Raw genomic sequence first — 17,166 nt, 5'->3', positions numbered from 1 at the left:
GTGGAGGCGTATTGGCCTCACTGACGTCGATCTCCAAGCACCGTGCCTGCCCAGCAAACACTGTGTGCAACGGCCCCGCATCTACCTCATTTCGGCTCAGCTTGCCACGTTGCCAATCAAATCAACGTGAATGGAATCGCACTGGGCAATTGCTAATGGAAAGGTCCGGCGCGCTCCGGGCTCCGCGTCAGGCGCCGTGGCACCGCAGGATAAGGTAAGGCGAGGCGGGATGCAACGGCACGGCACAGGTCGTGGCACAGGGGAGACGCGCAAGCCCCAAGATCGCGAATGTGGCTTTGATTTGCTGACACAGACACAGAATGCAAACAACGTCTCGCCTTGTCTCTGCGTGCATCGAGTTGTTTGTGTGTTTTGCATTGGGCGGTTCGGCTGCTCGGCCCCTTCCGCAAAAGAATCGAGAGGGGGCGGTAATTAAAGTGGAGCACTGCGTCCGGGCGGCCTCTCCTCAAGATTAAGCTTATGTTTTCTTTTCATTTTCGCAGGATTTGATTGGTGCAGACGACGCCGCACGTGATGTTGGCTTCGGTTCCTCACTCAGCGCAGCTCGTCAGGGAACCTCTGACACATTTTTGGGCGGGAGCCAGCGCATGTCAGGCACCCGAGGGACCCGTCTCGCCGGCTTGGGGGCATCTTTGAGGCGTCCAAGGGACCAGGACAGCTGAACGAGACGCCATCAACGGTCGGCAACTCACTTGGCGGACGGGAACCTTGCGCCGGCCAAGCTCTAGGCGACCCTCTCGGCGCCATCTGTTGTTTTCTTTGTGGCTTCTATTCTCAGTTTTTTTCTGTCTTGGACAACATTCCCATCTACGAAACACAATTGACGGTCAAGACCATCCGCCGGACAGTTTTATTAATCGCGGGCCGGCCCTTCCCTTTCACCCATCCACCCTCACTGCGCGTCTCAAATCCGTTACAGCAACAAACGCTCCCCGTCGCGAGCCTCACTCTTATCCTCTCAACAACCTCGACTCATTAAATTCTCCTCAGCTCACCTCCACCGTCGCATCGACCACAGCTCACCCCAATCTCATCCCACCCACCATGGTCAGCCTCAAATCCACCCTCGCCGTGGCCCTCTGCGCCGTCCTCGCCGCCGCCAACCCCATCGCCCTCGAAAAGCGCCAGGGCACCACCGGCCTCGGCTCCATCCGCTGCGGCGACGCCAAGTACTCCCGCAAGCAGGTTGACGAGGCCGTCGCCGAGGGCTGCCGCCTCTACGCCAACAACCAGCAGGTCGGCACCAGCGAGTACCCCCACCGCTTCAACAACCGCGAGGGCCTCACCTTCGACAGCTCCGGCCCCTACCAAGAGTTCCCCATCATCTCGTCTGGAAACTACACTGGCAGTAAGTCTCCCGCCAACACACCCCCGCATCCCTTGACTCGCAAACACCACCTCTTGGCATTCGATATTTGGGACTAACGTGCACCGCGCAGGGGCACCCGGCCCCGACCGTGTGGTATTCGACCCCGACTACCGGGGCAGCTGCGTCTTCGTCGGCGCAATGACCCACACCGGCGCCGTCCAGCGCAACGGCTTTGTGTCGTGCAATGAGTCTTCGTCAGGCAGTGGCAGCGGCAGCTCGGCGGCTTCGAGTATCACGACCTCGGGTTCATTTGGGGTGATCCTGCCTGTGCTGTCTCTGCTTGCCCTTACCGCTTAATGAAACCAAAAAAATAAACAGACTTCCGGCTTAATGGACTAGAGGGAAAGGAAATAATGGTGGCGGGGCACATGTTGGCCCTGAGAGTTACCGAGGCGACTGAGCTGGAATTTGCCGGTGCTCGGGTTCTAGGTGGACCGCTGGAAGGTTTGGGAAGTCTGAGCTAGATCCACAATAATGAAGCTGCGGTCATATCTTGCTTTTCTCATGTTGACATTTGCTTTCGGTGACTCACTGATTCGAACGGGGTGACCGTTCCTAGGTAAGCATACCAACAGATTTAATCAAAGGTATTGAAATCTCCATATGAGATGTTGCGTAGATTTGTGAAGAAAACTTAATACCTTACGCTACCGATGGCTTCGACTTGCTTCGACTTGAGATGAGACAGGGTTCTGCTAAAGCTATGCCCAGAAGCCTTTCCAGCTGTTCATGTCCGGAGGAGCGCGGAGCTAAAAGCTGAAGAACTTGGACTAAAGTCATATCGTGATTCTCCAAACCGGCCGACGTCTGCTGTTGCTCTTGTTGGAAATTGCTCGCGGACCGTATCGTGTGTTTCCTTTTCCTGTCCCAGACTGGAGAATCTCGCCCTGAATCGCTAGCACGTCGGAGACATGGATCCTAAAATCTTTGAGCTTGCTTCAGTTCAACTATGGATATCTAGTGATGTTGAGAATCTCATTCGGTGTCCGACACGATTACCTGCAGGTGTAGCCATCCAGTCTTTCACTCTCAGGCGTGAAGGGCTTCAAATCAGGTTGAATGCACCAATCCGTACATTAACTACATTGAAAGTTCAGAGCTACTATACCATGACTACCTGAAATCAAACGCTTCTTATGCGTACTTCTTTCAGTCACTCTTTTACCATCTACTATTGGCCCTCGTTACCTAGAGCGGTAAGGTGGGTTCCCAAATTGGAAAGTTCCACCTCGATATTACGGACGGGCTCAACATGCGAAGGCTGGCAACGTGGTGACTCATTAACTGCGCAATTGCTGTCGCCTGAAACAGATGTTGGAGACGTAGAGGTTTCGCTTGCCTGTCGGGAGTGCTTCGACTTAGTTTCATCGTATGATCCTGCCTCTGAAGGAGCTGGACTTGTTGTCGGAGACTAATATTCTGTGAGTAAAGGCGGCGGGAAAGGATTTGACCAACAAGAGTGGTCTGAAGACACGTACTTTCACTCGCAAGACCATGGGAGTCTGTGCGCTATCCTTGTCCTCCATACACGTTTCCAATATCTTATGGATCTCGGCTATGATCTGTTTACAATCCGGCCTATTATTCGAAATAGGCATAAGCATTTGGCTTTCGATGAAATTCAGGAGTTCTTTAAGCTGTGCCGTGCAAGTCTCGTGTCCGCGTAGCTTCGTGATCCACTGCAGAGTTGAGAATTCTAGTTAGACAAAAGAGATAATTGTTCACAAGACGCGTGGGGCTTACAGTAGTTACTGAAGGTTTTACCTTCGCTTTGAATGTCTGAGGAGATTCCATTGACCTTTCAAGTATGAAAAACTTGTCTTCACTGACTTGTTTGAACTCCTTCTCGCAATTGACGCGGGAATCTGTAAAGGCTTTTTGCGTCGCGGAAAATCCCAAGAGAAACCATGAAACAAATTCGAGGAAAACGCAACCAAGGGACCACACATCGTATTTTGGAGATATGTCTTCCCCGAGATCTAGCTCTGGAGGTCTGTACGTACCAGAGCAGCCAAGAATTGACTCAGCGCGTACCTTTGATCTCGATTCTGTCGTGTTGAAGCTCGTGAGGCCAAAGTCGGAGATGACTAAGAAATCTTTAAAAGTCTCGTACTCTTGGAACCAGAGAATATTCTCAGGCTTGATATCGCCGTGGCGCCCCCATCTCTTGAATTTTCCTTGTTGTATCTCACTCCATGTGTACTTGGGTCCTGCCTTGGACGGATCGTGGAGACTGGTCAGTGTGTGAACTTTATGTAAACCTGTCGTAAGGTTCTTGCATTGATGCAATAGCCACATGATACCGTTTTTATTTTTTGGATTGCGTTCGTGTTTCTCCCAAAATTGCCGGAGGTTTCCATCAGCCCATGGAAAGACAAGGAAGTAGCGATCCCCATGAAGATAACTGAATTGGAGCTGAATCAGATGTTCCGGTTCCTTGGTTGGGCTTCGGGCGCCGATATTTTCGAAAAGCTGTATTTCTTGCTTATAAGCCTTTTCTGTCACGCCGTGAAGCTCCTTGATCGCAAAACTTTCCCTTGTACGGTTCTGACATCAACGGTCAGCTTTGGTGTCTGCCTCAAGAAGATCTTTACATACCTTGAAACCATTGACGTTGGTGTAATGAGCGTGATGAATATTTGCTTTCCTGATGCTTCCATATCCTCCAACCTGTTGTAACTCGTACTCCAAGAATGGAAGTGTAGGTCTTTCTTTCAGGCTGTGGAAATGAATTTTCTCATGCGCCAGTTCGAATAAGGGGATACACATCGTTCTTTGCCTTGATTCAAAGTCTTCCATATCTCTATAGGACCAAAAATCCGAAAGCTTTAAAGGCATCATATTGTCGTTGCGACAAAGCTGTACATTGACCTTCGAGTTCTGTAACCTTCCCCGCTTAACCTTCAGGGGAAGATCCTTGTCCGAGATGTTGTTATGTATAAAGTCGTATATAAGTGGTATCTTCTCCATCATAACGAGGATCGCAAAGACCTTACGCCTCGAGTCTTGGCCCAAAACCTTGGTCGTCAGTTCGGCTATTGTTGACTCATCGGCCTTTTTGAATGCGACTCGAAACAGACCGGTAACCACCTCCAAATCGATGATCTCGCATAGCATATCGTAGGGCAGAAACTCATGGTCGTCCGACTTTGATGTTTCAAACGATCCTCTCATGCGATCAGCGATATCTCCGGCATTGAATATCGTTGGGTTCGATTGATAAGATAGGCTGTCTTGATCATTATCGGCCGGGACGTTCTCCGAGAAGCCGGAATCTGCGTAGTTCGGGCGCTTCCCTCCGTTCGCTTTGAATTCTGCGCTGCTTGAATCGGTCAAGTTGTGCGAGCCTAGCAATGGAGACACTCCCAGTGACCTATTTGAAGATGACTGGCAGTCTTCATCGCTGATCACGATGCATATTTCATCGCCGATGGGCATAGAATCGGTCATGGTGATCTCAATGATAGCAGAACGTGTGGTAATGCGCACTGTGCCAGGACTTTGATGCCAATGGCGAGTGCGCTGAGGTTGCACTCCAGTAAAACTCCAAGGATAGTCAATCATCCAGATATATCAGGTTTCTGGTCGGTCTATTTAAGCCTACTGCACCGGCCGATTTTCATATCAATCTACGATTGGTGTCCAGCCTACCTCCACCGAGGCCTCAATTCATTATCGTTTGCTAAGGAACATTTCTGAACTGGGGTTCTCGACTGAAGATACATTTCCCACCACCACCATGATCATAAACTGACCGAAACCTAAGACTTGTACTGAAGTGCCACCCCATCGTGGTGGCTTAGTATCCAGACGTCGGTGAATCTTGCTAACTCGTGACCATTATACGAGGGCTGAACAACAGGCTGCCAGGTTAGCAAGGTCTCTTTCACAGTCGACAGACAATGCATCCTTTGCAGGGAGTACTCAGAACGATGCACTCATGCCTATTTTAGCGTTACAAGTGTGGGCAGGAGGTGCCAAAAGCTAGGGGGATCGTCCAGCACAAGGTCTTGATTCCACCACACCTTCCTAGACACAGCCTGATACGAATTCAATAATTTCTAAACGCGGCATGGGGGAAATGGGAGGGTGGTCAGCATAATCAGGCGTTCTGCACTTTCGATCCAGGCTGCGGCGCCAAGGGATTCTCATGTGCAAAACATGCGGCTGAGTGCAGGGCTTTTTGTGATGTTTTTCTATTTTTTTTCCAGCACACGTGCGACAAGCTGTCGCTCCTACGAGGCAGCAGGAATGAAATTCTAGCCGGCAGATGCTTTGCAACTAGAATAATCATGGCGAGGCCTCCATGAAAAGGTATATCAGTGTCCAAACTCACGTCCACAAGCCGTGAAATTGTCTAAAATATCAGGCCTTGCGCATCATACGACGGTTCTACCACAATGACATCTGATCAAAGTCCAACAAAGCTACCCAGCTCAGAAAGCACAGCAAATGATATTACTTTTGAGGTACATTCGAATCTTGTGAGCTCAACGGATCTTCTGGACGTTCTCACGAAATGCTTCGAACGGGACAAGTTCGCCGTAGAGATGAGGCACAGTATTTTTATAATCAAAGTCAAACAACCTCAAACGGAGAAAGAGAAAGCATCGCTAGAAAGGTTTACTAGTGGTACGTAAACCATCATTAAGGACGCCATCCAACTGGGACCGTCCGAAAACAATGACTGATCTTACATTTTCTAGGGTGATGAATTTTCGAAACCTCCTCGACATTTCCAGAATCGCCTGTGTCCTGAGTTCATCATCAAGTCTGGGAGATCAGATAAGGATCGTCGAGCAGTACCAATCGCTTAGCAAAATAGAGTTCAAAATATCTCAATGAAATGGGACCCCATTTGAATATTCCTATAGCAGATCACTCATCGCACGTCGAGAGAGCAAGTCCAATAGCTGGCTGGGAGAATACGATAGAATGATGCGCAAGATAATAGATAGGCTGATGTTAGAACACATCGACTTCAACCCCTTCCTCGTTTGACATGTCGTTCGAGAGCAATCTTCCAATTCCAGCTCTCATGTACTGTCCGCTGACACCAGGTGCAACCGGCTTGAGGACAAGCACGTAGTGTTGGATATCCTCCTTTGAGCCTGTGGGTTTCTCTGTTCCCAGAACAATGCATGTCAGAGCTTCTTTTGATGTCCGAAGTTTCCTGTCGAAGGTGATCTTCTGTTCTAGGTCTTGCACATTTTCTCTGAGATTTCTCAGACGGCATCGTAGCACATGAGCAATGACGTCATCTTGACCAGCCTTCCAATGCTGTTTCCGTCCGCTTTTACTATTGAAAGGCGAATGAATGTTCTCGTTCCAGTCGACACGATCAAACGGCGCGTTCAAAAAGGAAATCGGGCCACTGTGAGACATCCAGGACCAGGATGGTATATGGGTATTCATAACACCAGTGATCGGAATCAAAGTTGACCCTTCTTGTCGTTGCCAAAGTAGACTTCTGTGCAAATATCGTTCAAAGACTCCAAATCCGCCTTTGGTATTAAAAGTCTTAAGAAGTCTTTCCTCGAGACCACGAATTGCCATGGGTCGATCGGACATGTGACTGAAACCGAGCGTTGAGTATATCTGGTAGAGATTTTGGAAGAGACGTATCCGTGCCCCCTTGAAATAAGCAAGAGCAGAGTTTGGGAAGTCGGAATCTCCAAGAAAAGCAGCCTTAGGGCTAAAACAACAAGTAAGCGTTGACAGGTCTTTTGACCGCTTTCGGAATGAGGACATACTTGACTAGCTTCATCATAGTCTCGCAGTGGATTCCGCGCCCACACTCCCAGTAGACCTGAGTTGAAGTGAAGTGAATAGTGCGTCGTGCGAGCGCTCTTTCTTGGAGAACCCAGCCCCTTTGATTAAGAACAGATCCCTCAACATCGCGGCGGAAGTTATCTATCGATTTGCGGATAAAGACGGTTCTACCTGATGGCGTCTGGATTGTAAGAAACGGTAGTTGCTTTCCTCGGGAATTGAGAAAGCCTTCCGATGACGATTTAGCTGAACTGGCAGCAATCGTGATGCTTGCGGAGCTGAATACATGCTCCATGGAGACAGCTTCCAGCTTCCAGTCGAGTGGATCATCCTGGACTATGCAAAGTGAGTCTATCCAAAGGTAACGGAACCCAAGCACCCTTGTTACTTCGATTGCATCCTTGAAGGTCTTTGGTAGCTCCTCAAATTCGATGCATGTTTCGAGATTGGTAATGTTGCTTTTGAGGGTTTTGAAGCATTGTGTATTGCCCCAGCAATGGCTCAACGCAATATATTTACCGGAGGTGGATCCTTCACTGCAACGAAGGCGGAGATTGGGTTGGCCTTTGGTACCAACATCCAGTACGCGGGTAGGAAGCTTGGGTTCGGGTTCGAAGGGATGATCGTGATGTTTGTCGCAAACTCGCACCCATTCTTTGAGAAGTGTAGTCTGGAACTCGCTGAGTGGTTCGGAAAGCTGGGCGCGTCCAAGTTGCGTGAAAGTTGGAGCAAAGTCGTGATCATCTATGAAGTCGTTCAGGAGTTTTCTTGCACAACACAATGATATAGACTATCAAATACAACAATGGCTTACCTGGGTTGGCGTAAATCGATAAAAGAGTTGGGCCGTGAGGCTCTATCCTAATTGTTGACTCCACTCGGCGGCATTTGAGCTCGTCGCTGTCATTGAGACCATATTCTTTCGCGGTCTCATAAAGCAAATCGCAAGGTCTGCAGACTCCAGATCGTTCCCTAGTCTGGTTCATCCGATCGCAAAATGTGAAGTTTGCAGTCCCAACCTGAAGACATTTTGAACACAGCTTCGAATAAGGCCCCGGAGCGGACGGCTCGTTACTATGAATGATGTTGAAAAGGCCTTGTGCGAAACGGTTGTCGATTCTTGGTTCCCATTGGTCATTTAGCTTCGTAGCCTCCTGTATCACGAAGGAATATTAGCTGATGATCGTTTTGACCCAAGATACCTCATACGTACGGACTGTTGTCGTTAGCAACCTTGTATCTCGGGATTTAGTGGATTTTGCTGACTGCCTGTGAAGCAGCGTCAGCAACTCTCTGGTTCCGGCACAGTGTACACGTCAAGCCGGCTTTGGGTGAGGAAGCCTAGGGGTGACAACATTCTGTGATATCATTAGATCTTCATCTGATCTTGTCATTTATAAGTTGGCTGCTACGTACATACTGGGTCAAGTAAGTTAGCTTCCGCACTAAATTTCGTGGCTGGACAAGGCCCAAATGCTGAACTCACTTCTTCCTCTCGTCTGAATGGCTCGGAAACTTCAAGTTCTCTTGTGTTCATGCTATCAATGCCCGGGCTACGTATACTTGCGATCTCCGATACTACAACGCTCCCATTAGCTACGTCTGAGAATCTTCTAAAGAAAATCCTGACCAGTTGCGACTATGTTCTGGAGGTAATCTTTCTCCTGCGTATCATTGTCTCTGATGCTCCGAAACTCATGGCAAGCTTCAGAGGCATCCGCTCGATCCTTGTAGGCCGGCACAAGCATCCTCTTAGCAACGAAATCCAGACAGCGCTTCAGAGCGGTCGCACCGCCGTAAAGAGCAAGCTGGGCTCGTATGTCTTCAATTTGTCGATTCACTCTGGTACTTCTCTGATACTTGCCCGCGCTAACCTCCCAGAATGGCGCGTTGGAGTTGAGAAACTCAATTAGCTTGCGTGATCCATAACACGTCCAGACCAAGAACTCGAGAAAGACGCAACCAAGAGACCAAACGTCAAAGACACGAGAGATCTGCTCGAGCTTCTGCTGTAGTTCAGGGGCTTCATACCGCTTAGTGCTGGTTTTTGCACTCGTGATGATGTTTAGCTCCTCTCGCTTCGTTGTTTCATTCTGGTGTATTTTAGCAAGACCGACATCAGCAATTCGCAGGCGCCCAGGCAGTTCGCCCTCAATGAATCGGAGGATGTTTGCTGGCTTGAGGTCCGTATGGCGACAATTCTTCTGGTGAAGGGCTTCTGTAGCCCCGCAAAGGCCACAGAGTTGGTTCAAAACCCATTGAATCTCTGAGTCTCCTTCGGGCCGTGGGCTGCTTTTCCAGTAATCCTCCAATGTTCCGCCGTTGGCCCATGGAAAGAAAAATCCACATTGACCGCCTCGCGTGTATGCGGCCAAAGGCTGAATCAAGTGAGGATGTTTTAAGTCGTGGATGATGCGAAGGGCTTTTGACTCCTGCTCGTAGTAGAGTTTCATGTCGGGGTGCATTTGCTTGGAGGCAATTTGCTGGCCTCTGTATTCAGCCTGGTGGGTGGTTTTGTGAGCCAAAGTGAGTAAAACCATGTCTATTGGGCTCCATACCTGTATGTGCGCTTGGTGTATTGTCACCCTAATCACAACACCAGAGTACCCCACCTTCTGGGTCGAAGTGGTTTTATCCATGATAGGAATAGGGCAGTTGGGCGAAAGGTGGTAGTCGAATACGTTGGCTTCGAAAACAGGCGCCATGAAACACCATTGTTTCTCATCGAAAGCTTCCACGTCTCTCTTGTCTTTCCACGTAGAGAAACAATCCCACAGCTTTTGACCGCTTTCCTGGGACTGTGGCGACATCTTGGTGTAAACACTGTAGCGTTTGATGGGTTTCTTCCACGTCGTCTCAATTGGCAAGTCAGCATCATGGAAACCGTCTTGCTGCAATGAGAACAAGTGCTGCACATGGCCACAGTATACCAAGATCAGAAACACCCGTTTCGCCGGATTGCGTTTGTCGGTGACATATCTCACGAGGGAGTCGATGTTGGCTTCATTGGAGAGATATTCGTAGTTGGCTTGGAGATAATTTCGAACATGGTCTTGAGCGGTAAGTTCATCGATAGCGTCATTTGGTAGGAATGTCTTGCTGTCTTCGGTTTTTTTGATGCGCCCGCGAATTTCGTCTTCAATATCCATGGCTGCGCTTAAGTTGTGATATCCTGCGACGGGTTGTTGATGAGGATGGTCTAGACGATCGTAAAGTCTGCTAACCGGAAATGCTTAAAACGCCGAAGGCCGGGGTCTTTTTCAGTGCAATACTTGTCAGTAGGCTGCTCAACAAGCTTGACGTATTATTTCTCTGTGTGTTCAGCCTTTGGGTGGTGTAATGCTGGTGTGCACACTGCTGGGACGATGGCTCAATTGAATTCGGCTGAGTGCGTTAGAGGTCATGTGGGATGATGGGGAAGAGAATGACAATCACATTCGATATTTCAATGAGCTCGTTCGGCAGCCGCTACAGAAGAGCATGCTCGATGATGATCATGAATTTCGGAAAGCGAAATTAGAGCATAGCGTCAGCTTTATGATAAAACTTCAGCCGTTCGTCCTGTCCGACCCCGCTACAATTCCCCGCTCCTTCAATGGAAAAAGCGGCCACACCAATCAAAGGACCAGCATCTAAGCCAACGCATTGCTGATGTGTTGACATTGAAGGGCATAAGTACCGTGCATCGCACAATGCGCAAGGCGGTGCGCTAGGCCATCTTTATTCGCCCGCAATTATGTTTCGGCAAGCCTATCCGACGCCATCATCTTACTAAGACTGCTGCAGACTGTGTTGCGATTCACAAGAAACTATGGGAAAGATTGCCTCCACTGTCTTACCGAGTTCTTGTAGAGGCGTGAATCGACATACCGTTGGTCAGCCTGATTCTGACTTGCATTCAATATCGCAACAACTGGAAAGTGCAAAAGCGGGCAAAGTCGGCTACAGGCGCATGGACCCTAGTCAGGTAAGGCAGCCGGAGGCCTCTTTTCGTCCTGGTGGTTTGCTCTGCCAAGCCCTCTCCGCAGCTTTTGTACAGCACCACTAAGGTGCATGGAGACAAGAATGCCAAACGTGTTCGGAATCGATTTACATGCCTTCTGGCATTGTCGGTGCATCCGAGTCGAGCAGTCTGAACATGAAAGCTTCCTCAATCGAAATTGCTTGGCGACGTGACGATAGGCTAGGTTTTGAAATACAAGTTCAATTCACAACGATTACAGAGAATGGGCATTAATATGAACGGAATTAAAAGACTGCGTAGCCTCTATATACAAAAAAAAAACGTGTGCTTGGCTAGAACAAAAGTTCACAATTGGAGGTTCGCATCCTGACCTACCTGAAGGTAATAGCTTCTGCTGCTCGAAACTTCGAGCCACGCGACCGCCATACTTTTTCAGTAAATGTTTCGTGATAGGAAAGCCTGGTAGTAGCATGTGTAAGTATTTTGAGGTGGGAAGTCTATCTCGCGGTAGCAAAGCCACACCTGCAACACTGACTTACCGAAAACAGAGTTAATTCATTAAAGAAGCTAGGATGTATTATGCAGAGTGAACTAGTGGAACCAAAGACTTCTGAAAAACAAAGAGTTAGGGAGTAGTGAAGAATGTTCTAAGCTCCCAGGAATCGACTGTCCGCATTTTGTCGAGAAAGGTAACTAGTCTACATAGTTGTTCACTGCTTAGTTAAGTTCTACTGATGAACCGTAAGTTCTATGGTGTGGATGTCGTGAGATTATTCTGTACCAGATAGTCCTTGGAAAGCCTAGTCTCACTTTCAACTCACGTTCGATAACTCTCCATTGCTGGTCTTTTTGTAGCGCAAATAGTAGTGCTCTACTAGCTGCCATATATAGTATAGACCTTAACCTCAGTTGTAAGATTATTATGATTGATCATACAGCCGAGACACTTGAAATGCATTCCGTTAAGTTTCCTTATTGATGTGTAAAAGCAATGCAGAGAAGGGTGTACTGAAGTAGGGCTGGAAAACACGAAGTGGACAGTAAGACCAGACCATTCTTACGCATTGATTAACGAGACACTTGCGACAGTCGCCGCAAGAAACCGTTTTTCTTCACAGTGGGGTCTCTGTGCTGAACCAACGGTAGCACCGAGAAAACTGCCCTTTCACGACCATCTATACCTGCCCAAAGCTTCCCATAGGTGAGTAGTTATTATATTTATCAGACTTCCAACAAGTCCATTAAGGGAGGTGAATTGTGGACATGGGAAGAGGTCACAAATGGAAGGTAATTGAGAATGATCAAGAATGGAGAGAAGTTTGTCTGGCACAACATGCCTAAAACATAGTATTTGAAGGTTTTACTATTGAGTAGGTAGTCCTGGGCTTTCAACCTGGCTTTCTGAGACGGCCAACTTAGTGCACAGCCTTGCTGAGTGCCCCTTGACCTTTCTGAAAGTCAATCCACTCACACAACTTCTGTATCTTCTTTCCATCGTCCGTCATAGTAACCACGAACAGACAATCAGTGCCGTATGACCCAGCCGCTGTCTCGCCCTTGCTAGTGCACACCATGGTCACCGTTCTCTTCCCCACATCAGTGAACATTTCATTAATGGTGATCTTGAATGACTTCAAGTACTTCAAGTGCTTGAAAATGTTTGCTGCACGGTCATTGGTTCGAAACCTGTACCTAAAGTTAATGGAGTCCTTTATTGAGAGATGGAAAAAGCCTTGGCCATGGACCTACTGTTCTCTGTTCACTGGGTAGATACTGTTCGTATCCGGATGAACTGCGTAGTGAATATCTTCGGTCCATTTGGACACAACGTTTTCAATCGAGCGGCTTTCCAAGTCTTTAAGCCAGCCGGAGGCAGTATCCTCGAGGGTTTCCTTGATGGACATGATCGGTTTTGGTTTTCAAAGAGAGGGTATCTTGGTGAGAGTAGTGAATGAGCAAATTGTTGATGAGTCTGGGCAATCTCCGAACCAAGACAGGACCGGGCGACGTCCATTTAAATATTTTTGCCCTAAATCTACACATAGTAGGCAACGAACACGAAACGCGGCAGCTTCATCAGTGCATTGTCGTTAGAAATCGAAAGTCCGCCCTGCTTTGTCAGGATATTTGCGGAGCATTCAGTACTTTCGCTGTTACTCAGCTCTCCACTGCTCGCTTTCGGTTTCCAAACTCAACCAACCGCCTTGCTGAAGTAGACGCTTAGACCAAAATACAGCTTTGCCATTGGACCAGTTCGTTACCAAGCCTATCTCATAGCGGCGCCGGCAATAGAACCCCAGCTAATTGATGGCCAATGGGACGACAAGAGCTTCCCTAAAACTGAGCTTCGGCACATGCCCACGATAGCTTCGCAACCGCAATCCGCGCGTCGCGCGCGGCGCGCTTTTAGCCACGAGACGCACTTTTGCGCACTTGCGGACTGCGTCTTGCAAGTGGCGGAATTGCGGACTTGACAGTCAAATCATCGAGAAGATCTTCAGGGGTTTTGAGATTGGGTTGGTTTGTAATTCGCGAATATCAAGCCCTTGCTCTGGAGTGTTCCACGACGCATAACACTTAAAAGGTGGCTGTTCTCAGTTGCAAGTAAGACCGCGTTGGTAATAAGAATACTCAGTTTTTGTTTAAGAAACATTTTTTGAGTCCTTCTTATTCGACGTGAGCTTTTGCAAAATATCTTCTTCACTCCAAGAAATCCTCCATCGCCCACGACTACCTAGACATCATGCCTTCCCAGAAGCTCCTCATTACCGGCGCAACAGGCTACATGTGAGTCTCTAGACCCAAAATTATTTTCTCGCGATTCGCTAATATGACTAAAGTGGCGGCACTGTGCTAACCCAGTTGCTGAACTCGACGGTTCCGGAGGCAAAATCCCTCTCTTTCAGCGCCCTGGTTCGGCATCAAAGCCAAGCCGGCATCTTCGCTGAGAAGGACATCCAACCAATCTTGTTCAGCGGCTTGGATGACACCGCAATGCTTCGACAAGCAGCGGCTGACCACGATGTCATCATCCATATCGCCAACAGCTTTCACAAAGCTTCGGCAGAGGCTATGCTGCAGGGTCTACATGACAGAAAGGTCAAGACAGGAAAGACTGGTATATTCATCCACGTAAGGAAACTGCAAAATTACTCGTCTTCTTCCGCTCAAAGTGTGAGAGCTAACATGATTACTTAGACTTCCGGAACCAGCAATGTTGCTGACTTCCCCATCACGAAGAAGTATCGTGGAACTCGAGTCTTCTCCGACAAAGAAGATATCTTCAGCCACGAGAAGTCCCTGGACCTCCAAGAACCCTATCAAAATCGTTCAGTTGACATCTTCGTCGCTGAGACTGGCAAGCGATTGGGAGTAGACACGTACTCCATCTGGCCGCCTCTCGTTTTCGGCATCGGGACTGGCTTCTTTAGGACGCTTTCCAATGGCCAGCTGCCCATGCTTATGCGCTTGGCCCTGTCCAACGGAGAATCTCAGTATGTTGGTAGAGGCGCCGGTCGATGGAGTCATGTTCATGTGGAAGATCTGGCCGCGCTCTATGAGACTGTCGTTGCCAGAGCCATTGCCGGGGATATTTCCCCTCAAGACCGAGCCATCTTTTTTGCCGAGACTGGGAGCAGTAGCTTCGCCGAAATGGCTGACGACATCGGAAGAGCCGGACTGAAGCTGGGAGTGCTCCAAAATGCCAAGGCCTCGTCAATGTCACTCGAAAGCATTGCCCGTGATCAGTTTCACGGGGATATGAACTGGGCCGAGATTGTCTTTGGTTCAGAATCGTTGGTATCTGCGAATCTCTCAAGGGAGATTGGATGGAAGCCGAAGAAGATGGCGGTGGATTGGGAGGCAACATTCATCGACGAATTTCGGTTGGTGCTTGGCGAAGCAAAGGGAGTAAACAAAACCAATTAAAGGATGGTTGTATTCGTTTTTCTCTTTGGGGTTTCTGAAACACGAATTTCGCAGATGTCAAAACTACGAAACGTTCCAATTATGACTTGATTTCGGTCGCCATTTCCAATTACCCTTTCCGGTAAATAGTAGCGCACGCAGCTCAAACTTTTCAATAGATCCAACCATAATCTTATTTGGCATGACACCTCCAGCTATAAGCACGAAGTTGCACTTTTTAACATTGTAGATTGGATAAGATGATAGAATACCTCTGTTGGCTACTTTGATCGCAGATGGCTGTGAGTGGAAGTAGGACTACAGCGAGTGCCGGCGGTACATGGGGGTACCCGTCGATAGCTGCAACTGCGGTGGCATCAATAACAAGCAGGGAGGCACAGTGACCAACGAGTGCTATTCGTGGACGATTGATTCCTAACGCCAAGCTGTGAGTGGAAGGATGAGGTGGTTGATGCACGTGCTGGCACATCGCCCCCGGTGGTTGCTGGTTGCAATTCACAAATCAGGATAGAAGTAGATCAGGTCAATCAGTTTAAGGGGGTTCTCGCTTTAAAACAAGATGCAAATCGCCTTTCTGTCTAATCTGTCAGTACACTTCATCTAACTAATTCTCGTTCTTTCCAAACCATTCGGAATATCTTGCTAAGTAGCCATTGACGCCAGAAATGGGTTCGGCGATCTGCTAACCTCTCTAATCCAATCATCCTGCTGGCGAATAACCAAATGATGAGGCATGTGATAGTCGACCATGAGTCTCGTCTCCGACGGCAGCGGCTCGTTCTCCATCACGTCTCCCATGGCGTTTAAAAGATCCGCACGCGAACTCAGAAGCAAGGGATGCACGGTTGAGAGGTAGTCATGAATCGTTACAAAAGAACCAACGGCGGGCCTCACCACCACTATAAAAGTTTTCCCGCGCGGCCTTCGGGTTCCGCAGCATTTCAGTAAATGCAATGGTCCGTCTTCGTCATAAGCGGGATCATAGTCGGGGAGAACCCCCAATGGGTGTCCAGGTCCGTCTCCTCCTCCTCAACCTCATCGGCACATTCGGGATCGGTATGCTCGCGTTGGCAATAACGCCACACGTCCTCCCACTCGTTAAGGTCATCGACGACCACGGTCATGGATGAGACCTTGGGTTCCGTGAGCGCAGCCTGCGAGAACGGGTGCCAGGCCTGGCTCTGGAAATAGGGCTCCAGAGAGCTCGTGTACCTTTCGGTTGCCATGATGTGGACAGCGGAGTCAAGCGGACCGTCAATACTCTAGAAGAGCCGGCGGGCCTCCGATGAAAGCTTTGGAGGTTGGTGAGCGGCGCAGAGTGCGTCGTGACTAGGAATAAGTGCTTCCCCCTCGAAAGTCGACATGTTGGTCTAACAGAGATTGATTCTGTGTGATCGAGGCACTGAAAATGATTTTTTGGCTTGTCGCAATGTCGAGCGCGTAATTTAGCCTTTGAAGACGTTGCTGAGAAAGGAAAACGCACGCCGCAGAGAAGCATGTTGGAGACGGGGTTTATATAGCAAGTCACTTCGCCAAAGTCCCGCGTATGGACCAGCGGGTATTACTTTGCGTCCGGTGCATAGAAACTCGAGGTATGGCGCGGTGAGCAACTCATGCCCACGGATATCTAGATGCACATCGTCAGTAGCTATCGTTAAGTTCGAAATCTTACTGTTGGGCATGGATGGACGGCTGGCGCTATTTGAACTAGGGCCTAGTGGTTGGGGTATGGCTCGATTGTTGCGCAGTCTGACGACAAATCCTGATGCAAGGAATGCCTCGGAAGTACCTTAGACGCGAAAGCTCTACATGTGTTGCATCTACGGTCTACTCATGCAAAGTTCAATCTACGACAAATATGTGCGTCAATGTGGTTCACTGCGACCCATCAACATCGCACGAGGATGAAGCTCAGAAACAAGACAAAGGGTCATCGTGTGAATACCTAGGCAGGTAATTGGTGTTCTATCGGTACTTGCCTGGTAGAAAACTGGAACTTCACCTCACAGGGCCCGCCGTAGCTTGCTGAATGTGAAGAAAAGAACTACGCCCCAGCGAATCAGGTCGTCGCGGGGTTTTACAATTGACTATAAACAAGATTTGGTAGGGAGTA

General features: G+C 48.8%; 7 protein-coding genes across 7 annotated transcripts; 3 read left to right on the top strand and 4 right to left on the bottom strand.

Moving 5' to 3' along the window:
- Positions 1-1,065: 1,065 nt before the first annotated feature.
- Positions 1,066-1,687, top strand: GCG54_00013615 (Extracellular guanyl-specific ribonuclease Fl2; the record flags this gene model as incomplete). The annotated part of the gene is made up of 2 exons (XM_045413466.1): positions 1,066-1,369; positions 1,461-1,687. 2 exons carry the CDS (start codon positions 1,066-1,068, stop codon positions 1,685-1,687), a joined length of 531 nt encoding a protein of 176 aa, XP_045265100.1.
- A 1,181-nt stretch (positions 1,688-2,868) lies between these two features.
- On the bottom strand, positions 2,869-4,840 carry GCG54_00013614 (uncharacterized protein; the record flags this gene model as incomplete). Its single annotated transcript, XM_045413465.1, has 3 exons — positions 2,869-3,069; positions 3,134-3,937; positions 3,989-4,840. Coding segments are annotated over 3 exons (1,857 nt in total), but the record flags the coding sequence as incomplete, so codon positions are not given.
- A 950-nt stretch (positions 4,841-5,790) lies between these two features.
- GCG54_00013613 (uncharacterized protein) lies at positions 5,791-6,030 on the top strand (the record flags this gene model as incomplete). Its single annotated transcript, XM_045413464.1, has 1 exon — positions 5,791-6,030. The coding sequence occupies one exon, from the start codon at positions 5,791-5,793 to the stop codon at positions 6,028-6,030; it is 240 nt and encodes a 79-aa protein (XP_045265098.1).
- Positions 6,031-6,355: 325 nt separating this feature from the next.
- GCG54_00013612 (Cyclin-dependent kinase 8) lies at positions 6,356-10,311 on the bottom strand (the record flags this gene model as incomplete). The annotated part of the gene is made up of 4 exons (XM_045413463.1): positions 6,356-7,085; positions 7,144-7,842; positions 8,858-9,663; positions 9,721-10,311. 4 exons carry the CDS (start codon positions 10,309-10,311, stop codon positions 6,356-6,358), a joined length of 2,826 nt encoding a protein of 941 aa, XP_045265097.1.
- Positions 10,312-12,541: 2,230 nt separating this feature from the next.
- GCG54_00013611 (uncharacterized protein) lies at positions 12,542-13,030 on the bottom strand (the record flags this gene model as incomplete). Its single annotated transcript, XM_045413462.1, has 2 exons — positions 12,542-12,812; positions 12,876-13,030. The coding sequence occupies 2 exons, from the start codon at positions 13,028-13,030 to the stop codon at positions 12,542-12,544; spliced, it is 426 nt and encodes a 141-aa protein (XP_045265096.1).
- Positions 13,031-13,869: 839 nt separating this feature from the next.
- GCG54_00013610 (uncharacterized protein) lies at positions 13,870-15,053 on the top strand (the record flags this gene model as incomplete). The annotated part of the gene is made up of 3 exons (XM_045413461.1): positions 13,870-13,913; positions 13,967-14,258; positions 14,325-15,053. The coding sequence occupies 3 exons, from the start codon at positions 13,870-13,872 to the stop codon at positions 15,051-15,053; spliced, it is 1,065 nt and encodes a 354-aa protein (XP_045265095.1).
- Positions 15,054-15,994: 941 nt separating this feature from the next.
- GCG54_00013609 (uncharacterized protein) lies at positions 15,995-16,279 on the bottom strand (the record flags this gene model as incomplete). Its single annotated transcript, XM_045413460.1, has 1 exon — positions 15,995-16,279. One exon carries the CDS (start codon positions 16,277-16,279, stop codon positions 15,995-15,997), a length of 285 nt encoding a protein of 94 aa, XP_045265094.1.
- Positions 16,280-17,166: the final 887 nt, after the last annotated feature.

This window comes from Colletotrichum gloeosporioides (genome assembly GCF_011800055.1).
Source record: "Colletotrichum gloeosporioides strain Lc1 chromosome Unknown consensus_38, whole genome shotgun sequence".
NCBI classification, from domain to species: domain Eukaryota; kingdom Fungi; phylum Ascomycota; class Sordariomycetes; order Glomerellales; family Glomerellaceae; genus Colletotrichum; species Colletotrichum gloeosporioides.
The sequence above is the reverse complement of the archived record's forward strand: the minus strand, read 5'-3'. Positions and strand labels throughout refer to the sequence as shown.